Here is a 23,719-nt window from a genome sequence, read left to right on the forward strand (position 1 = left end):
GGGAAATAAAAAAAACCCTTAACATTCTAATAGGTTCTCAAATTGCTATGGTCCAAAATCTGCTTGATGAGCCAGTTTTTTTTTAAGTCCTTCTAAAAGGCAGGAGCATGAGAGAGGAATGTAACTGAATAGAGTTTATTCTATTCAAGGCAGCCCCTGAAAATCCTTCCTAACTTTTAACTACATCTGTACAAGCACACATATCTCTAAATGACTGGAAATGAAATTTGACATAAACTCTTTTGCAACATTGAATTAAAATACTGTATGGCTGCTGTTCAGTTAGAGTACTGAGCTGTAGTATTAACATTACTTGGTAAGAAGTGTGTCAGCATATAGGAGAAAGCACTGGATTCAAATCCTGTAAATATGGCTGTTTGAAGATAATACCTAATGCAGTAATTCCCAAATAAGGAACACATTAGACTGGGGAAACTGGTGTTATATATATCTGGTGTCTTCGGCTTCGTGCTTGTGCGAGCAAAGCCTGATCGGAGCTGCCGTCTCTCTATAAATATTGGCGGGGGTGTGTGGGGTGCTGGCTTTGTTGCTGTAAGCAGGTTGGTTGGCTGTGTTGTTACATCTTGATTGGTTGATGGCGTTATTGTTTGCAGATTAGTCGGCTGTTTTGTAACATCCTGTGTGGCTGAGGTGTTGGATGTGTGTCCACTAGTATATGTATAAACAGCAACGTTCCCTCTGCTATCTGCCTTCAGTATGACTTACAAGATTAGACGGTTCCTCTGCCTTCACTTTTGTCCACAGACTGAGCCCCAAATACAGAGAAGATGGTCAAAGGGCCAGCAGCCACAGATCCAGCCACAGCCCATCCTCATCTTGCACTGGCCACAGCCGATCAGCCACGCCTCACCAAAATGGGCACAAGGGCAGTGCCCAGAATGGCCGCCATAGCCATGGCACCCTGTCAGAGAAGAAACAGGAGGTATGGATGCTTCTGTTTTTACCATGATTTGTGCCTCTCCTATTCCTCCTTTCCAAAGCAGCCTTGTTCCCTCCTTTCACTTCTCCCTTGCTCTCTTTTGAACACTTTGCTCAGGATATGATGGATGGCAAAGGCTCCGTTGATTCAGAGTAAGATTCCCCATAACCATTATTCTGCTATGACAATTACAATCCAGCAATCTACATTCAAGCAACTTCATATACCTGTGCACTATGAAGGCGCAAAAAATGAAACCGTGGGGAGAAATGAGCCGTTTCTCAGGTTTTCAGTTAAGATTAGGAATGAGGGGGAAAATTTGCTGGCAAATCTTTTCAGTTCAAAAAGCTGGGGTGTTTTAAGTGCAAAACATTCTAAATCTCATTTCTCTTTTTCTCTTTCTTTCTCTCTTGTGCACACAAATACACAAACAAAATGCACACCCATCTTTATCACCCTATTTCATGGCCTCTTAATGATTTCTGGCAATTGTAGAGATTGTTAACTTTTATCCACAAGGCCCTTTGAGGATAGGAATATTCCTTAAATCAGTGGGACAGAGCATATTCTTTGTTTATGGAGGATCCCCAAAGACAGTTTGTAACTGCTTAAACCCCTCAAAAGGCACTAAGTATAGATCCGTTTTTCTCAAACTTGGCCACTTGTGGATTTCAATTCCTAGAATTCCCCAGCCACCACAGATCATCCTTCTGTAACCTCTAAATGTATTGAATTACAGCTCATAAAATTCCATGGCTAAGTGGCCAAAAACAGGGAGTTGTCATTCATTATCTTTGGAAGATAGCAGGATGAGAAAGAAAGTCCATTTAGGACAAATAATGCTGAATTTGATGAACTGTATAAGGCATCTTCCTATTTTGAAGGCATTGTCCACATTGGCTTGTTTTTTTTGATGTCAAACATAGCCAAAGATGCTGGGTTTTATGTTAATCAAAACCTCTAGTGAGAGGGCAGTGGTTCCTGTCACTATTGTGACATTTTAATAGTAATAATAATAATAAATTAAAAACTAAAGAATTGTCACTGGGGAAAAAATAAGGAGGAAGATCATCTGTACTGTAAATAGGAGGATGATTCATTCTTGATCATATAACCTCCTTTCTAAATAGTCAATGAAAGGAAGATCTTTCCATGATACTTTCACCTACAGCTTCCTGGGATAGTTGCTTGCTTGTTCGTGGGCTTTTCTGAAGGAAAAAGAGTGGCAGAACTTGGTCAGGGGGAGGGGGGTGTTAAAAGAAGGAAAAGCCTAGAATCCCTACACAGGCACAAGTGAATTAAGCCCAACCTCCCTTGAATTCCATTGACTCTTATCTAACCCCAAGCAGGTGTTAACCATTAATTGAAAAGATTCTTGTGCATTAGTGTGATTAGCAAAAAAATAGTTTAATTGGACCTTCATGTATGGACTTAATCTCAAATTCAAATAACTTCATTGCAGTCATTAACCAGCAGAAGTGGACCTACTCTTTCACCCCTGACATTAATGTTCTCAGGTCAATGGAATTCAAAGGAGGTTGGACTTAATTCACTTGTGTCTATGTAGGGATTCTAGGCTGATCTCTCTTTTAATTCCACCCCCCAGGTTCTGCCACTCCTTCTCCTACACTGTCATAAGAATATCATCCAAACCCAACCCAACATGGTTGGAAATAAATAATAAATTTGCTCTTCTCCCAGATCAAAAAATTCAAAGGACCATTATAGAACCATTGCTAGTCAAGTAGTATCCACTCTTTTTTCATCTTCATGGTTGCCTCTGGTCCAGATATTCCATAAGCGCTCTGAAAACGTTGAAAACTGACTTTGCAAAAGATAGTTACAGGAAACTACAAGTTTTTCAGTTATGCTTTACTTTTTAAAATTCCTCAACAATTGGAAATACGTAATGGAAAGAGGATATACAAATCACTTAAAATAATACTAATAAATATAACAATCTTGTCTGACAGACTACTTTTTTGTCTGTATTAGTAGCATTTCTGATTGTTCATTCCTTATATTGTAATGTATCTGCCGTTCTGGGGGAAAAGAAAATAATCTGTAGCAGGAATAGGAAATCTGTAGTCTTTCAGCTGTTGTTGAATTCCAATCCACCAGCTCTATCCAATATGACCATTGGTGAAGGATTCCCAACAGATTCCCAGCTATTTGCTTTCCGCTAAGAATCTTATGACAGAAGACATAGTTCGCATACATGCAAACATATTATAGTCTCAGAAAGATTTTGATATAAATTAGATTGGGAGGTAATAACAGGCCCAGAAGCACCCAATGAGTTTCATTCAATGAATGATTGATTACTGAAGTGATCCAGCATTTAAGTTAACTGGCAGTAAAATTTCAGGCACCAAAGAAATGGAAGGAAAGGCCATTACATTTTCAGGATGATAGAAAGCACTTAAAAGAAGTCTTAGCTCAGTTGACCTCAGATGTTTTACAAATGAAGGCGAATATACATGTCCTCTCAGATGTCTTAGCTCAAATGATTTCAGATGAAAAGCACCTTATTCATTGTCAAACTTCTACTTACAACTTGTTTTGACCCAACCCTGGCTAATGAGATTGTTGCATTAGATGACACTACTGCTCTATTAAAAGAAGCTGATACTCTGACTTTAGGGACAGAGTCAGGCATTAGACAATTTTCTGTTGGCTGTCTCTCCAAGAGGCATTTAGATGTATTGAGCCATATATACTGAGACCTCATTTCTGGCTGAGGGGGTGTTCAGGCTTTGAGCTGATCACAACCGCTGGTGCATCATGTTCCAGCATGGAAACTATTACCTAAAAACAGAGCCCCTGATCTTCCCAATAGTTTATGGTTTATTAAAGCAAGTCCCTGCAAGTCATCTTCACAGAGAATTAAATAGGACTCTCTCTCTTTCTGCTTAGCTTACCCATTCTTTTTTCTTGGTCATAAGCCTTCCCTCTATTTTGTGTCTCATATATATCACATCCACTTTCTGACACATTTGCTTGTTGTTATTATCATTTTTATTTTTCTTCTTTCCATGTACAAAACATGCATGCATGTACACATAAGGACACATAGTTGTATTTATTCCATTACTCATTTCAATTTTATGCTCTTTGCTTTTAAAACAATGCTTTAAAGTGACTTGTATGCCCTGAGATATGGATCAATTAGAGAACAAAATGGGCTTTGGAAACCTCAGTAGAGGCTACCTGATTTTACTATCTGCCTGAATCGCTATTCCAGCATCAGCTTCATTGGGCCAGATGATTTTTTTCCCTCCAATATCAGCTCCCTATTAATGCAGAGATCCAAGATAATGGCTTAATTTCAGAAGACATAACCAACAATATCTGGATGAATCCAAGTTAGCAAAATTAGCTTAAATCCTAAAATGTAATCAGTTAATACGCTTCACATCTCTGAAGTTTGGGAAATGTTGATTTAAAAGAGATTTAAAAAAACAAACAAAAAAAACTAGTTTTAAAGATTCCAAAATAAAGCCCATGTTGTCCTGCTTCACATTTTCCTCTTGTTAACATCAATGGCCAATTAATTTCTAAAAGTCTTTTTTATTTTTAATCTGAAACTGCTTTCCTTTTGCTCCCAATTTGAAATGTGGTATTATAAAGTTTATACATACACACACGCATAGCTATCTATATGAATCTAGAAATGTGTGTGTGTGTGTGTGTGTGTACACATGTATGTGTGTTACTGTAGAACCCTCCAGTCAATTAAGAAATGCACAGATATCTTTCTATACTTATTTATGACTCTTAAACATTTTGGTCTCTTAGATTTCATGTTTAAAAGGGAAGACAATTACATACATTGTTAAAAAAATATGTTGAATTGAACTTTACTTAAATTTTAGCTTTTGCCAAATGGAAAGATCTGTTAAGCTGTTCCCGTGATTCTTTTAAGATAAAAGGCAGATTTGAAAAAGTTACAATAAAATCAAAAACTTTTAAATCCAAATACATTTCAATAAAATTATCAGGAAAATTCAGAATCTGAATTATCTTCCTTCACCTGATCATTGGGCTAATTATAAGATTCCCTACCTTGATCTCTGCTTTTAGAGACACAGAAATTAAGAATTCTTTTGCCTCTAAACCAGAGAGGCATACCTTGATATTCCAAACCATCATATTAACAATGTTGAATTTAATGTTTATTAAGGTAGTGATGGGTCGGACACGACTTCGCAGCTAACAACAACAACAAGGTAGTGTTAAGCAAATTCAAAACTAGTTTTTGTTCTGCCCAGCCCTTTCTTTATTCTGGCTCCACCACTTTATAAAATGTAGCCCACAACACATCATTAAAGATTGCAAGCTGCCTGTGCCCTGAGTTACAACCTCCCCATTTGGTATGTGTCCAAACACCAGCTACTGGAGAATAGGAGTTGGGGAGAACTGTAACCGTAAGTGGAAAAGGGTGGAGATAGTTGAGGAAACCTTCTGCAGCCCTGTATGATGACACAAGTGCCATCCTTCATCCATCCTTGGTAGAACACCAACTTCTCTGAGGTGATATTTTTGGTACGGTTTCAACGTATGGCTGATAAAATCAGCAGCATTGCTGCTTACCTATCCCCGAATCATGCAATTCCCTTTTTGGAAACCAATTAAAACAACTTGAAAGGTAGATACAGGACTAAAACTCTACTAAACTCAAAAAGACGTTGACTTCCCTTTTAAAGAGAGCCTTTCCATGTTTATGTCAAGTTTTCACACTAGTGGGCCTCCTTTACAGCTTCTTTCTTTCAGTCCATACACTGCCCTAACCCATTTCTCGCTCCCCCTGCTGTTGTATCTTTCCCTCATAATCACCTTATATAAATGCCTCCATCTTTTGAGGGAGGTCACTTTGGGCCTATTCCCCACCACAAAGAGAACTTTAAATCTTGACATTTTCTGCTTTCCTCTGCTGCTTTTCTTGCATGCTGTTGGGACTTTTCTTTTTCCTTTAAAAAAAATTTTAAATGTTACATAGTAACTTTTTAAAATTTGATTTCCCAATGGCTGTGCTATTTAGACAATTAGTAAATATGCCAATATATATATAGATAGCAAAAAAAATATGTTTACCTTGATGGATCAAAAAAAAAAAAAAGAAAAGAAAAGCTGAGTCAAAAGAAACCTCAGAGCAAAGCAAAGGGGTCTGAAGTGCATTACTAAAGAGTCATTGTCTTTTTCCCATTCTGCCCTCCAAATGTGGAGATTATTGTTTCTTTTTTTTATTATTGCATTCCTGATCAAACAGAAGGTAGGTATTTTTCTCCCTCCGCACGTTCACTTCTACAGATCAGCCTGTTGAAAAGCACCGTAGTTTGATTAAATGTTATTTTTCTGTCTTTCTATTTCTCTCTCTCTCTCTCTCTCTCTGTATCTCTCTTTCATTCTTTCTCTCCTTCTTTCTCTCTCCTTACGCTTGTCTCTTTTTGGTGGCTCTGTACAATTTTCATTGTATTTTTTTTTAAACAGCTACAAAACCATGCTTTTCTTTTTTCCCCGTGTTTTTTTCTTTCTTTCTTTTTTAAAAAAAATATTGTTATATTGTTAGAATGCATTTCTGTGTGTTTTCAGCTCTTCGATCTTGTGTCTGTTTTCATAAATGGTATAATTATGTCAGCTGATTTGATTTCCTCTGTGTGGTTTAAGTATGATTTTTAATATGGCTGATTAAAAATAAGTCATTTAATGATCCCCATTAAAGAATCTTTAAATAGAGGACTATCCGTAGAATCCTCATCATTGTACTTATGTACTGAATTAGTAGTTTGCAGAAGCTGTGAAAAAGATAATTCCAAATATACAGTAGTAATCACAACTTTGTATACACAGTTCAGAAACATAAAGGTTTCTATTCACACCGAAGCATCAGTTTCAAGGGAAGCAAGAATAACCTTAACAACCTTAATAACCTTAAGATATCACCTAGACAGGGATTGATAATGAATTACAATACAGGTAGTCCTTGTTTAGCAACCACAATTGGCAACAACAACTGAAGTGGTCATTAAATGAAAGGATGAATATGTTACTTCTACTTTCCTTTGTTCTACAGACTGGGAAGTTTCTAAATATAAGGATTGGTCATAAAGGTACTTTTTTGTCACCATCATAACTGCAGATGGTTGTTAAACAAGGTAGTTGCCAAATGAGGACTGACTGTATACATTTTTCAGTTTGCCACAAACAGTTATTTGTATTTAAAATGGTGGCTCCTGATGAGGTTCCAAGTTGGGCTAGACTTCCTAGGACATCACTTCAGGGGACGTTAAAAGAAATTAAAAAGCAAAAGAATAAGATAAATATCAGTGTATGACTAGAATAACACTGTTTTGAAGTGACTCCATTGGTTAGATCTGACTCTGATGCAACTTTCAGGAATGTTTATAACAAAATAAGCCTTCAGATGCCTTTTCTTCTTGGGAAGCCATTGTCAAACAGTGTAGGAAGGCATCTACTCCGATGGTTTGCTCTCCCACTCATTCCTATGTGGCCAATCTAGGATATCATCCGTCCTTCCCTCAACTCCTCCCCACCTCTGTCCCATATATTTTGGATTATCTTAAGAAAAGCAAGAAAAAGGGCACGATTAACATACAAAGTTTTAAAAAATAGCCTGGAAAATAGAGAAAAAGAGAGCCAGCTCTAAAAGTTCTTGATATAATGAGGTGTTTTCCTCTGGACTTTAAACTCTTCTCATTCAGCAGAATAACTCATTATAAAGGTCCATAATCAATAAGGATTTGGATTTTTTTTTACCCTTCTATGTCCATTCCATAGCCAATTACCTTAAAGGTTACTAAAAGTTATATCCATTTTCCTTCTCCTGTAAAATTTACTTGGTCATCCTTTTGTATACTGTATTCAGGTTTTTCTCCTCCTTAGCTTTGCTTAGGGATAAAGCAGCCTTCCCCAACCTAATGTCCTCTGGATTTAGCTTTGGTGGAAGCCCAACATATCTGGAGGGTACTGGATTGGGAAAGATTAAGGTAAGGCAACTGGTAGGATTGGTCCTCAACCTACTCCAAAGCATAATCCTCCATCCTTTTTGCTATACCATTTTGCCCCCTGTGTTCTGATATCTAAACAAGGATTCCTCAGTCCCTATCCTCAGCTGTATGAACAGTAAACCTATAGGGTTCTTCAGTCATTTGCTTGCCCGCCATGGTTCATATTTTGGGAAGCAGCAGCAGAAACTAAGCATCCTCTGCACAGTAAAGCAAATACCATTATCACCCAAATCTTAATCTTAGAAAATATTGAATGCCAGAAAGCTTGAGCTATGTGGTAGATTTCAAGATCTGTTTCTGATATTGACTTTCTGCAGTCAATTTACCTAACATGAAATACCTAAAAAACCTGAATTGGGCCAGATAATGCACACCCCCCAATGGATTTTGAGTTTCATACTCCACTACGCTTCCAATTATTTTTCTGGGGATAATTTAATTTGCTCAATTTAGTGCATGCCTATAAGCCTCCTATTTTCCTGGTTCAAATCAGACTCTCCTTGCTTTTCCATCTTATGCAGTTTATTGCAGGGACCATGAAGCAAGTCTGACTTTTACCAAGAAATGTCCAGAAGGCAAAGTATTGCTAGAGGTTCCTACAAGATAGGTCACTGGTATGAAGACCACTTCTCCAATTATGGTCCTCTGATTTAATGCACACATTCATAAACACACAAGCACAATCTTTTAATAAGCTGTTTTTTATCAAGCAAGCATAAAGCAATTTGCAGTTTATCAAAACAGCAACTCAGTCTAAGAAGCGCAGAAAGATTGGAACTGCTTGCAGTATTGGGATTCCCCCATGCATGTCAGAGAAAATCCAGGCATGTCACAAATGAGCACAAAAAAGATTTGAGGACAAAGCCCTGCATAATGAAATAGGGCTTGGAAGGGATGGATATATTACCACAGTTGTCTGGTTAATTAACTCATATTGGTATAATTACATATGGAACAGAAAGAACAGTCTGCTCATCACTTCTTGATCAGTTTTCCCACCATGATTTGACAAATGTAATCCTGCTGGAGCAGAATACAAGCCAAATCTATCATGGAAAAAATATTATTTGATCTAATACTGGCACCAAAAAAAGTCAATACTTTGTAGGTAGATAACAACTATATCATCTCTGTATCTCCTGCCATTTCTGGCCTGAATCAGATCGTTTTCACAATCACCACCCCAATTCCAGTATGTACTTAAAAATTTGAGGGAGTTAAAGACTGTTGCCTGAGCTCATGGTGATGCTAGTTTGGTGGTGGAAATGCTAACTTTTCAGAATGACATATACTGATTTCCTTTTGTTTTCTTGTTCATGCTGAAGCCTCCATAGCGTGCCTCACTGGTAGGTATATACATTTTAGAAGGATTGCTAACTCTCTTGAGGTTTAGTTGGGCATGCTTGGAAAAAATAGATTGGCCACCAGCTGAGCCCAGGCCGGACCCCTTCAGCAGGATTGCCATTGACCAGCCCCCTGATGTTAACCAGCGGAGCTCCTTAGGATCCAGCAACCCAAAAGCAAAGGGCAACATTTAGACATGTCCTTTTGCAACCACTGTCATTTGGGAGGCCATTTTGACCTCATTAATTGATTGATTTAAAAACATTCATATAGCTGCCCATCTTACAGCCAACTCTGCAACCGACTTTGAGACATGACATACATGTTTTTGCCAATGGAATAAAATTCAAGTGATTGAAATTCACAGAGCCCAAGAGAAAGAGAATCGTTTCATATCCTGACAAGCTTGCTAAATGCTTTTCAATCCTTTCCCCCATGTTCCAGTTATCAAATCGTTACCCAGTTTTTCTTTGGGGATTAGTGAGAGGATATTTTTCCTTTTCATAGATGCATGCAAACTGTGTTACAATTTTTAAAGTTCCAATCCCTTTCCCCAGATTGCTACAAGTTAACTCTGAAAATGTAGGGAAAAGTGTCTTCTATCTTCCTTTAATTGTTAATAAGCCTGATGTATCTATGGCAGGACATTTTAGAAAATGGAAGCATTATTCCTGCTGTTTATTGGAGTAGTTTTAGACCGCTGAACATCATAAACAGGTTTGGTTTACAAGTTTAATTTTTAAAAAATGATGGAAGAGACCTTTCAAATATCTTATCACCCGCTGCAGATGTTTTTTTTTAAGGAAAGGATAAATGGTAGCCTGTCATAATTAGCAGCACTTGTTCCATCAGAGATCAACTGGCAGTGAAATATTTAAATTTGCTTCCAGCAAGATCCATAGTATATATATATTTTATAATTCTTCAGTATTAAGATCCATTTGCTGTCCCAGTAATGATTATTTATCATTTATTGTTCAGCGAATTCAAAGCAGATAGCAAAATATATGGAAACAAGTAAAGATTAAAGGGACAGGGCATACTTATAGCTTGGAGAAAAAACAGCGATTGTTCATATGTTAATGCTCTACTGCAATGTTTTCCAACCTTGGCAACTTGAAGATGTGTGGATTTCAACTCCCAGAATTCGCCAGCCGAAGTCCACACATCATCAAGTTGCCAAGGTTGAGAAATACTACTGTACAGATTCTTGAAGGACTACCACCAAAAAACAGAAACTTGTTCCTTGAGGCAGATTTGAGGAGGGGGTTTAAGCTAGAGAAGGAAAATTTCAGTTATAGTAACAGAAAACTATTGAAGATAAAATCATTGACAATGGAACCAATTATTCAGAGAATCAGTCTCTCCCTTGCTGAAGATCTTTAAGGACAATTTTAGCAATCATCAGTTAAAGATATACTATGAATTAAATCTAAATGTTTCACTAAAAAGTTAAACAAAAATAAAAGGAAGGGAGAAAGGAAAAATTGATAATATTGGTATACCAAGGATAAACTGCAGTAATGCTTTATGAGTCAGGAGGTTCTTTGTGAAAGAGTTCCAAATACATGAATGTGGTTCCTTATTTCGATCAGTGAAATGTTGAAGGACTACACAAATAATCTTTTGACTTAAGAACTTCAAACCTGATATTTTCTAAAAATGTTGTACTACGTCCTATCAAGTCCATGTTCAGACTTATACCTCATCAACATATCTGCAGCTCACCAGATTAGGATAGACTATCTGAGATGACAGAGTTGTATTAGCATCACATAGAATTTTAATACTGGTAGAACATGAAGAAAGAATCAAGAATCCTCATTCCTTAAAGATTTTTTTAAATGTAATACATACATTCACACTTAATGTGACTTAAAAACCACACATTACAAGTCCTGTGCCAAAAATGTTTTGAGTTCAGTATGATGAACTCAAGTCTACATGATCACGGATCTCAGACATTAATATATTTGAAGATTTTGCAAAAAGTGTACTGAATTTCTCTCTGTGTGTCCCCAGAGTTTTACTGAGTTTAGCAGTTTTCTCCACTACAGAAGTTGTGCTTATCACAGAAACATATGGAGAAGCCCCTTCCTTCCTTTTGACCCAGAGTTTCTCCATATGCCGATATCCAGTTTCTGAGATTTCCCCAGGTATTGCCCATAGTCCATTGTGCCTACATCCTCAGCCAAAAGAGCTAAAGGTTTGGTGGCCTAGATTTTTTGGTTTTGGACAGGTGATATTCTCAAGCTATTTCCCAAACTTTAGCTTTCTGAAGCCTTAAAAAGCAAGTCCTTTTTGATGAAAAATATAAAAAAGAAAAGATGCCCTTGAGTCAAGATCAATGTCTAGTGACAGCCCCCAATGCAGTTTCTTGTTAGCATTACAGAAATGGATTGCTATGGCTTTTTCCAAAATATTTTTTTCAACTTCCCACCTGATCCTGGAATTCCTACCAGATGCAAAATAGAGCCTCTTTTCAGTTAAAAGTAATTATTCCTGACCCTAAAATACCAAGTAGAAGCTTTTGACAATAGGTAGCATTCCTTGTTTTTGTTGTAAATGTGTAGCACTTCGTAAAGCAGAATCCTTTAAGGCCATTTTGTCCATTGTTGTTTTCAGTTGTCAGTTCTCTTACTGTAAGAGAAACAAAAAAGCATTAAGTTCATAATTTTCTGCTTTATGGTAAATATGAATATGCAAAATTCATAATGCTTTGACAGTACTACAAACCTCAGTAGCTCTGCCTCATTACTTTCCTGGGGCTTTATCGCCATAACATCCCAGCTTTGGATCCTGGGAAATATAATAACATCCATTTTTAGGATAAATGCCAAACATCTTGGAAACCACATTTCCTTGTAAGTATTCTTTTACCTGCAATCATTTTGTCTGTGTCTATATTAGTTACTAGATAGTGAACAATTGCAGTCTTTGTAATATGCCTCATTCCTTCACTGTTCACCTCATAGTCATCCTTAAGATTCCCTTTGATTGCCCACCAGAGTCACCCGCTAGCCATTACTTCTGAACAAGGTCTTATTTGTAATCTTTACTTATCAAATTTAGCCTGAATAATATACTTGTCCAAGGGCATCTGGCAGGCTTCAGAAGTGGGAAATGTATTTATTCATTTGAGATATATCCCACCTGTCTTTGTATAACTCAAGGTGATATATATATTACTACTTCTCCTATTTCCCTCACAACCACTATCCTGATAGGTGAGTTGGGCTGAAAGAGAACGATCTGGCCCAAGTCAACTAGTATACTTCCATGCCTAGGGCAGAGCTAGAATGCACAGTCTCTCTGTTTCTGGTCTAGCTCCTTAACCATAATACCAGACACTTCAGAGTGCCCAGTGGTGCCTATTATTTTGAACTTCTTTAAGAATAATTCAGAGATAGAACTTCATAGGATGCCAAGTTAGTTGAGACATTTTCAGATAATCTGTGATGTATGGTCGTAGTACTAAGCCACACACTTGTTTTTAATTCCATTTTAAAATAACCTTGATAATAATGTGAAGGCCTTTTCTGGCCAAGAGAAGCCCTAAATGGTTCCTATTAGTAGCATGATAGGTATAGATCAGCCTTGCCTAACCTGATGCCCTCCAGATGTGCTGAACTGCAACTTTCATTTTCCTCATCCAGCACGGCCATTTGAAAGCACCATTTTAGGGAAGGCACTATGTGTAAGCTTATTACTGTTTTCATTTCGCTGGCTGGAAAAACTAACCAGAAACATGGAAAATAAGGCTTTGTTTTAATGGGAATAAGGCATTGCACAGTGTATTTAATCATTATAATCAAGCAAATTGATGTTTGTAGACCTACCCAGCTTAACATGACTGAGGCAAAGTACATCTGGGATTCAGAGATTTGGAGGCTACCTTACCATGTTTGTTCAAAGAATTTGAGCAAATCATTAAACTATTTTAGGAAAAGAGATTTGTTATCTGATCCAGTTGCATTCTGCCATTCAGTTGTTCAAGGAAAATTTACATTGGTACAGCCTCTTATTCTAATGAGGGGATTTTTGAAACTGTTCTGTGAAGGGTGAGACTGAAGATCCATGGGAAATTACAATGATCAGGGTTTCCTAGGAAAAAATACTATGGTAACATTGGTAAAAAGCTTATAAATGCTTGAAGTACAGAGAACCTAATGATCTCTGTTTATGCTGGTCCATGACCTTTTGGTAATGATCTCTGTCAGCTTTGCTTCTTCTGTCTTGATGCATTATTCATAGTGATAGAATTCTGAAATAGCATGGAATCCATATTAAGCTTTTCTGTATCACAATATTCCTTAGAACAAAAATGACATTTGAGAAATACCTGCTATGGCTATATACCTTTTTATTTGGGGGGTGGGTGGGAAAGCCCATCTCCTAAAGTACGTGTTTCCATACTAATCCCATGGCTAATTTTCCAATGACTAAAGTTAAAAGGGGTAATGCAGTAGTGAAGGGAAAGATTTTCCTCTGCTAAAGAAAGGAGAATCCATCAACCTACAATAGAATTACTTTAGAATGAAAAGGAGAAATGAAGGAACACGGCTGTTCTTCTGAAACATTTCTCAAAATACATTGGGTGATAACCAAAGCTAATGACACAGTTGAATGGATGTCACCAGTATGGCATCCTTTCAATGCACAATTTTCACTATTCCCAGTCTGCATGGTTTTTGAGTCAGGAGGAGTTCTGCATTAGGGGACCTGGTTGCTCAGAATCAGGGACAGAATGAACTGTCAGGATAAGGAGAGAAACTGCTTCAAATCTTCAGTAGACAAAGATGAAGGTGGGCTTCCTGCTTCAAATCTGGGGGTTATAAATTTCTCAAGATTCCATATCTGGATGGAAACCGCATTATTGGTTGGGTTGTGCTAGTAAGACACCAACCATATTCAACTCTCCACAGGTCTATTATAAATCCTCACTACCCCATGTTGTCATTGCTTCTCAGAAGGGAAGAAGGTCAAGGCACAAAGACTTGGTGGGTTTGTGTTTTTTTTCGTTTTTTTTAAAAAGAGCCAAACATAAATTCAGTGCTCTCAATTTACCCAGAGAGAGGAATGAAGAGATTGTTTCCCTCCTTTCCCTAATTGTTTGCAGCAAAGGCCCTAGGAGACAAGGGTGGTTTTGTTTTTTTTATTTTTCTTCTCTCTTTCTCTCTCTCTTTCTCTTTCTTTCTCTCTCTTTCTCTCTTGCATTTTTGTCAATCTAATGATTCACTTATATTGCCCAACTTTTCCCTTCTCTTCATACCTTACCTACTAAAGGAGGAAATGCCACTTTCTTGGTAAGTGGATGTTAACCAAGAGGGACTTTAAAAAGTGGTAATTTAACAAAAATATTATAAAGTGAAATTTAAAGAGAAATGAAAGAGAATAGAACGCTGGTGGAGACTCTGCACAAAGTTCAAAACCCAGGAAGAGTTCAGAAACTTTTCTTTGTTTATTTTCAGTACTGATGACATTTGTGGAGTTTCCTTTTTGTTTACAATTTGTTTTTCCCCCCTACCATCCCCTTCCCCTTCCATCATTTACACCACCATGTTCCTTCCCATACTTCTGTCTTCTCTTCTACTCCTTGATTGGCTACCAACAAATAAACTATTATTTTTTTTAATCCAACCCAACACTTGGACCCCTGTTTCTACTCCTTTCTTCATCCCATAACATTCCCTCATCCACATCCTCCCCTTTCTCTCTTTTTAAATATCATTTTAAATCATTACAAAAAAATTATATATCGTGTAATTTCATTTTTCCAAGGTGATTCCCTCCTCCTGATTGAACTTTCCCTCCTATTTACATTTGGTTTTCGTTCATTTTCTGTTTTGCATGCCAGAGATTTGCATGAGCTGCGTTGTTTAAGGACGAGAGATTGAAGAGGGGATCGAGGTGCAGAGTAGTTTCTGTGTAGCCTGCCTTATTCAATCATTGTGCATTGCCGTTGTGAACTGCAGCTTTCCTCGTTGGTGGGGGGTTTCTTTTAAAAACCTCTCCTCTCCTTTTTTTTTCTTTCTTTTCCCCCCTCCTGCTCGCTCCCTTTTTTTCATTCTGCCAGAGGTTAGGTTCCCTGTCGCCTTCAGCCAAAGGGCACATAAAGACCGAAACCCTATCGCTCCACGCCAAAGAAAGCAGGGGGAACAAACATGGGGCCAAGACCGCCCGGAGGTCCACATCCCCAGGGAGATGCTCTGGAGGAGACAAACCCTCCCACAGGCGCCACACCAGATCCACATCAAAACACAAGCGCAAAGGGCGTCGCAGGGCCAAAACCTCTGCAAGCAAGGAATCCTCCTGGTCGGTCAGCCATACAGGATATAGCAGTGACTCAGAAGGGTCTACCTATTCACATCAATACCACGCAGCAACCGGGGCAGAAAAGAACCACAGGGTACATCTGAAAACGTAAGAGCCAAAAATTGTGGTGCATGTATGACAAGTTCAGTGCATGAATGAATAGTTCAATTCAAGCATCCAACTCTGTAGTCAGGAATACATCCTTGGATTGCATTCTATCGGGGATTGAGTTTAGCTGTATCTCAATAGCAAATAGGTAGCTTTTGATGGCAAACATTTTGAGTTATCCATGTGGTCTGGCAAATGTTTGTTGTGTAAGTCACATTCCTGGATTCAGAAGAAATTTGCAAAAATGGGCTTTGTTGTACTCCAGGCCCCAAAAATAAAAAGACCATCTGTTTTGGAAAAAAGATTGAGGATTGATTACAGTTCTTAAACTTTTTAAAATTGCTTTTGAAAGGAATTTATGTAAAATATATCCTGTTTTCAAAGACACCACATTATTCAGAGCAATGGCCAGAACAAGCCTGGTTTAAAGAAAAATAATAATGAAAACAAAGAAGAGATTTGAAATGTCCTTCAATGAGATTTTGGACAGCAGATTGTCAAGACACATGGGTCACCTGATCAGTCCATCACCATAGCAAGATAGATTTAAATTTAAATTGTTATAATTGAGTACTACCACTTGCAGATAATATTCTGCATCTACAGTGGGATATATCTCAGCCATCCTAAGATAAAAAGTTCCCCAGAAAGCATAGGTATGCTGTACATCTTGAAATATTCTGTTTTCTTCCTGTCCTTCACACACCAGATGTGACTTAACATAAAATTCTGTTCCACATCCTGCTGATGGAAACAGCTCTGCTCACCCAAAAATTGAATACGAATAGCTTTATAAAGGAACTTTCCCTTTTTGTTAGAATTTAATTCCAACATGAAAGCTTAACACAGGTCTAGAAAATGTGTCAACTGTCATTGACATCAACTGCTTAATTATCAAAACAAAATTAGATTGCCTGACTGCCTTTTCCTCCCTCTGTTTTTCATTAGGTATCCTCTTTTTTATTGTTCTCACATCGTATTCATTTTAGAGCTCTCTCAACTCTTAATTCCATCTCTCTCTAATTCTGGTACCATGATAAAACACCTTTATAAAGAGCCATTAATGAGATCAATGGAGAGATGTGAGTTGGTTTTACAGTGCCTTAGGTGGCACAATGGAATGAATGATGGTGTGACAGAATTCATTCTTTCCACATTTAAATCTATTCATACAAATTAGCATGTGCACTTTTATATAAATACGTATGCTCTTTGTCCCCTTGTTTGGTGATATGTATATGGCTATCATACCTTCTGACATTTTTGACTGTCCTATGTTTTCACCTGCCAGTGAGAAATGTCCAACAAGACCACAAACAAGGTGACAGGCTTCTTCACTTCCATCCTCTCTATCCAACATATTCACTAGTTCATTTTCCCTGAAATAATAATAATAATAATAATAATAATAATAATAATAATAATAATAATAATAATAATAATAATAATAATAATAATAATAATAATAATAATAATAAAGGCGGCCTTACTAGGAACTACTTCCATTCTGCGACAATATCTATAATACCATCAAACATCCACATCTGCCTATCCCAGGTTCTTGATAAGGACTCAATAGGTAGACAAAAATGCCAAATCCAGTCTGAACATTTGGCTGACTGTGCGATGATTAATAATAATAATAATAATAATAATAATAATAATAATAATAATAATAATAATAATAATAATAATAATAATAATAATAATAATAATAATATCATCATCATCCTTGATTAGGATTTGAACTGTTAAGGTTTTACCAGTCCCAGACTGTGAATTGAACTGCAAATTAAATTTTAAATAATAACAATAATATATATAGAAGAGAAGAGAAAGAACTGGAGAAGATAACAAAATACAAAGACCTACAAATAGAAATAGAATGACTGTGGCAAAGGCAAGCAAGAGTAATACCAATAGTAATAGGCACCTTGGGTGAAATCCCAAAACAACTGGAGCATTTGAACACCATTGGCATTGACAAATTCACCATTAGTCAATTTCAAAGGCAGCTTTACTTGGAACAACTTCCATCCTGTGACAATATCTTTAACGCCATCAAACATCCACATCTGCCTATCCCAGGTCCTTGGATTTGATAGGTAGACAAAAATGCCAAACTCAGTATGAACATCTGGCTGACTGTGCAATGATCAATAATAATATTAATAATAATAAGCTTTCATCCTTCAACAAAATCTCCAGTATCATTAAACAATGTCTGCCTATACCAGGTCCTTAGTGGACAAAAATGTCAAATCCAATCTAAACATCTGGCTGACTGTGTGACCAATAGTTTACAGTATATCCTGCAGACATATCGTGACAACACTGCAACGTCATAAATTGGTACTTTCCAGATGTGTTGAGACTCCAACAACCAACATTTTCTATTGAAAATCTTGAGATGTTGGTATCCCAACATATCTGAAACCCCCAGAGTAGGGAAGATAGATCTAAATAGCAGCCTCTTTTTTTGTTGACACATACAGCACCTGAAAAAATATGTAAGAATAATGCACTGGAGTAATATAAGGTAAAGGTAAAGGTTCCCCCGCACATGTGTGCTAGTCGTTTCCAACTCTAGGGGCCGGTGCTCATCTCCGTTTCAAAGCCGAAGAGCCAGCGCTTGTCCGAGGACGTCTCCGCAGTCATGTGGCCAGCATGACTAGACGCCAAAGGCGCATGGAACGCTGTTACCTTCCCACCGTAGTGGTCCCTATTTTTCTACTTGCATTTTTACGTGCTTTCGAACTGCTAGGTTGGCAGAAGCTGGGACAAGTAACAGGCGCTCACTCTGTTACGCGGCACTCGGGATTCGACCCGCCAAACTGCTGACCTTCTGATCGACAAGCTCAGCATCCTAACCCACTGAGCCACCACGTCCCTGGAGTAATATAATGAATAACTAAATCAGGCTATCAACTGCTTTTGACCATAAGAAAACTGAACTTCCATATTCAATGAGTGAAAACTTATAAACAGCTGAGGGTGCAAGTCAGGACTGCTGTGGCCACTACAGGAAGTGGGAACTGAATTAGATAGATCTGTATTCTAACCCAGCAGGCTGTTCTTAGGTCCTTACAAGGTAACATATTTTGTATCTGTACCTTTGCATGGATCTGATCATGAGGTCATTTAAATCTTAACCCAGTGCATCTTTTAGGGCAAAAGAGAGGCACCACCGGGGAAGACCACATAGTTGTTCTCCGACTTCAGCCAAACATTCCAGGCACAACTCTGAACGAAGGAGGAGTGTATCTCGAAGCAGTTCCTGGAGCTCCAGCCAGTCTCCATCAAAATCACGATCCCGATCTCGGGAGAAGAGAGCTGGACGCAGCAGGACTCGATCGGGATCACAGAAAAAAACAACAAGCAGCAGGTATGGAGGCTGCAATCCCTACTCCTAACAAGGGGGGTGGGGAAGGTGATAGTTCTAGCTATAAAGCTATAACTAAAACCCAGCATGAGTTTGTTAAAAACAGTTAATGCCAAACCAATCTTATTTCATTCTTTGACCAAATAACTAAATTAGTAGACCAGCAAAATGCTGTGGACATACCATAGTATATTTAGACTTCAGCAAGGCATTCAACAAAGTAGACCACAACCTACTTCTTGGTAAGCTAGAAAAATGTGGGATAGACAGCATCACCACCAGATGGATTTGTAACTCTCTGACAAATTATACTCAACAAGTCATCCTTAATGGTCTACATCTACAAGCAGCGGGGTACCACAAGGTTCCGTTTTAGGCCCAATACTCTTCAATATCTTCATCAATGACTTAGATGAGGGAATAGAAGGGGAACTCATCAAATTTGCAGATGACACTAAGCTGGCAGGAATAGCCAATACCCGAGAAGACAAGCTAAGGATGTAAAAAGATCTTGACAGACTTGAACAATGGGCCCTATCCAACAACATGAAATTTAACGTGGAGAAAAGCAAGGTTTTACACTTAGGCAGGAAAAACCAAAGGTACACGTACAGGTTAGGCGAAACCTGGCTCAAAAACAGTAACTGTGAGAGGGACCTTGGAGTCCTAGTGGACGATCACTTAAATATGAGCCAGTATTGTGCGGCAGCAGCCAAAGTAGCTAATACAAACCTTGGTTGTATAAACAGAGGCATAGAATCAAAATCACGTGAAGTATTAGTACAGCTTTATAAAGCCTTACTAAGACCACACCTGGAATACTGCATCCAGTTTGGTCATCACATTACAAAAAAGGTGTTGAGACGCTGAAAAAAAGTGCAAAGAAGAAGAGCAAGTAAGATGACTAAAGGTCTGGAGACAGTCACTTGTCTGAAATGGTGTAGGATTTCCTACTTGAGCAGGGGATTGGACTAGAAGACCTCCAAGGTTCCCTCCAGCTCTATTCTGATTGAGAACTTTAGGGGCATTTTTTAATGCATACCTTTTCAGTGATTTTAAAACTTCTTTGGTTGTACTATGATTTGAAGTATATAAAATGGTGAGAAAGTCAACTCTGCTTTTAGCAATTATGCATATTGCATACACAACAAACTGAGGAACAAATGCAGGACTCTTTGTGATGCTGCTTCCAAGCCATAGTCAATACCTGTACACATATTACTTGGTTCAGAATATAAATATATTTGGTCTTCTGTGCCCTGTTCCTCTCAGTTTGCAGAATGAAGAAAGTAGTGGTAATTGCAGTTTAAGAGAGCCCTTCCTGGTGTGTTGCATGGTCATCCGGTGTGAGTTAGGGTCCATTAAGAAGAGACCATGCTGCTGTTCTGGTGCTGTATAGAAATTAAGGGCTGTGTCAGGCCTCAAAACCAAGAAAGTTACATGGCGATTCTTCCAAGCAGACTATTGTTCCACACCTATGCACAGAATCATCATCATCATCATCATCATCATCATCATCATCATCATCATCAGAAGAAGAAGAAGAAGAAGAAGAAGAAGAAGAAGAAGTTGGAAGGGACCTTGGAGGTCATCTAGTCCAACCCCCTGCTAAGGCAGGAAACCCTATACCATTTCAGGCAAATGGCTGTCCAGTCTCTTCTTAAAAACTTCCAGTGTTGGAGCATTCACAGCTTCTGGAGGCAGGTTGTTCCACTGGTTAGTTGTTCTAACTGTCAGGAAGTTTCTCCTTAGTTCTAGGTTGCTTCTCTCCTTGACTAGTTTCCATCCGTTGCTTCTTGTCCTGCTTTCAGGTGCTTTGGAGAATAGCTTGATTCCCTCTTCTTTGTGTCAGCCCCTGAGATATTGGAACACTGCTATCATGTCACCCCTAGTCCTTCTCTTCATTAAACTACACATACCCAATTCCAGCAACCGTTCCCTATATGTTTTAGCCTCCAGTCCCCCAATCATCTTTGTTGCTCTTCTCTGTACTCTTTCTAGAGTCTCGACATCTTTTTTACATTGTGGTGACCAAAACTGGATGCAGTATTCCAGGTGTGGCCTTACCAAGGCATCTTGCCAAACTGAATCACCCTACTATCTACATCAAGCATATACTCTGAGAACTATTAGGAAGGGGCTGTCTTTGCCCTTTTTCTCTCACATAAACTGAACTGAGCTGCCTCTTACTCCTCTGGAATGCACCCCCCTCCTCCTTGCAAATCTGGCCTCCTCCTTTCCATCACAGGCTGTAAGCACAATGCAGGGAAAAGGAACAATGGCTCTAGGGTGAATTAAGAGACGCGTTGGATGGATTGTGGTGCAACAAAACTCAGTGAATTGTCATGTAACGAAACTCAGATAATTAAATTAAATTTATTAAATTCTACAGCACCAAAGCATTTGCTCAGTTCCTTTATTTCTGCAGCCCAGAAATTGTGAAGAGTTTAAAGAGTTCCCAACTTGCACACCTTTTTGTACCATTTTCACTGGGTCTATTGAAGATTAAACTCTATTAAAGATGCTGCTTTTAAAAAATATTGGAAGGTTGGGGAGGTTGGTTTTGTTTTGTTTTTGACATTCAGAAATAAATTGCTTTTTTCAATTTCAGCAATAGTAGAATATTTGCCTTCTGCAGTGCAGTGTAAATTAATATTTTATAAGCAAGGAGAGGCATTTGGATGTAGACAGTACATAAATATGTAAAATAAATGTTATATCTGTGTTACAGTGTGGGTTTGTTTCTAGACTTGGTGGGAACGTGATTATTATTTCACCTACAGTGCATAGTGCAGGCTGACCACAGTCTCACAACCTGAACTCCTCAAGTCCAGAGTGTCGTAAAATATGCATAGAAGTAGCATTTAAATGTGGGTTTTTTTTCAACAACTAGAGAGAAGGACAATGAGCCACGAACACGTCATAGTGACACAGAACCAACCCGTGCCCGACGACGTTCCCGCAGCTACTCCCCCATCAGAAAGAGAAGGCGTGATTCTCCAAGTTTCATGGAGCCTAGAAGAATCACTAGGTAAATATTAGATTCTCCATTCCTATGATAAGCCCCTGAACATATGGGACAAAATTTGTTATTTACAGCAGATCTTGGAAAAAAGCTTTTGAGTTTCGTAGAATTGTTTTTCAAACAAAATGTAGAATAATAATTTGAAACATGTGGCTTGGGGGGCATTTTTTCAGTGCCATTGTAACTTTGAACAGTCACTAAGCGAACTGTTGTAAGTCAAGGACTACCTGTACTTCATCACTTTTTCCTTTTTTTTTTTTTGGTCATCAAGTTTTTGACACCTTGCTAGGCGACTGGTGGTACTCAGATGTTGCCATTTCCTAAAAGTGGTACAATGGGTGAAAAGGTTGAAAAGCCGAAAAGCCCTGGACTAGGATAATGGGTTTTTTACTCCAGCATAGTTGGAGGGCATCAGACTGGGGAAGTGTGCCTTAAAATTAACTTCCCTCCCCTCTTTTTCCTCCCTTTTTCCTCCCTTCTTTCTCTCTTCAGTTGCCACCAGCACTTTATAAACTCATAGGTTATTATCAAGGAATTTGGGAGTTTTTCTAATCAAATAATATAAGCTGGCCAGTGTCAACTTATCGGGCAGATGGGTAGCATACAAATTGATCTAAATCAATTTATATTTTTATTTACAAATAAATATTTTCATTCACAAGTTTACCTATTTCTGCATACATGACACTCTACAATGCAAACTATTTAAAAGCCACTTTCTTATTTCTTCTTTAATACTCACTACTCCCTCAAACTCAATATTGGAAGGAGTGATGGTTCAACTTTGTAAATTGATGAAAACCTTTAGTAAAATCTAAAAGGCCACTGAGCTCTATCATGTCCATTATTCTTGTGCAAATGTAACTCCCTTTACCTACCAATTCCCCACATTCTTACTGTCTTCTGCTTTGCTCCCCCCTCTGTTAAAGATGCAAATCTCTCCTTTTCCATCCTCTTTCAAGGTTCTTCCTGAAGAAACTTCAAGTGAAGCCCATAGCTGCAGGGCTGGGTTACCATGGTAACATTCCCTTCCATCAGAAACCTGCTGTGTGTCCTTGAATCCATCACTTTGTGAAGATTTGTAGAGCTATGCTTTACCACTTCTGTTTCTCTCTCTCTCTCTCTCTCTCTCTCTCTCTCTCTCTCTCTCTCTCTCTCTCTCTCTCTCTCACTCTCACTCTCTTCTCTCATTAATAATGAAGCTAGGTTGATGGGTACATCTAATAGTTCAAGTGTTGCTTTGATTGGTATCTAATGGCATGAGAAAATCATAGATGGGCTTGATGTTGATGAAAGTGGCTGGTTTCTTCTAGTCCCTCCTATCTTCCTCACACATTTCATGTTCTCCACAGGGTATTGCTTCACCTTCACGTTTCGACATCAGGAGAAGTTTATCTGGCTGCAGATGGGAAGAATGAGACTTTTTCCTTGTCCTTTAAGATTAGAGGACTGGATGAAAAAAAGGGCTACATTTTTCAAAGATTCTAAACATTGCCCCCCTAGGAAATTTCTCTGTCTCCATGCTATAGTGACAATTTGTCAAAAGGGTGAAATGTTTTGAATTTCAAAGAATAGGA

At 38.2% G+C, this 23,719-nt stretch overlaps 1 protein-coding gene across 1 annotated transcript in view; it reads left to right on the plus strand.

Moving 5' to 3' along the window:
- Positions 1–23,719, plus strand: part of SRRM3 (serine/arginine repetitive matrix 3) — a gene marked incomplete at both ends in the record, with an annotated part of 85,687 nt that overhangs the window by 59,459 nt on the left and 2,509 nt on the right. Inside the window, 4 exons of the mRNA XM_081320034.1 lie at positions 766–943; positions 15,389–15,735; positions 18,905–19,120; positions 22,011–22,148. Of these exons, the coding sequence (XP_081176160.1) occupies positions 766–943; positions 15,389–15,735; positions 18,905–19,120; positions 22,011–22,148 (879 nt within the window). The remainder of the gene's footprint in view (positions 1–765; positions 944–15,388; positions 15,736–18,904; positions 19,121–22,010; positions 22,149–23,719) is intronic.

This window comes from Vipera berus, assembly GCF_964194415.1.
Source record: "Vipera berus genome assembly, chromosome: 1".
Lineage (NCBI taxonomy): Eukaryota > Metazoa > Chordata > Lepidosauria > Squamata > Viperidae > Vipera > Vipera berus.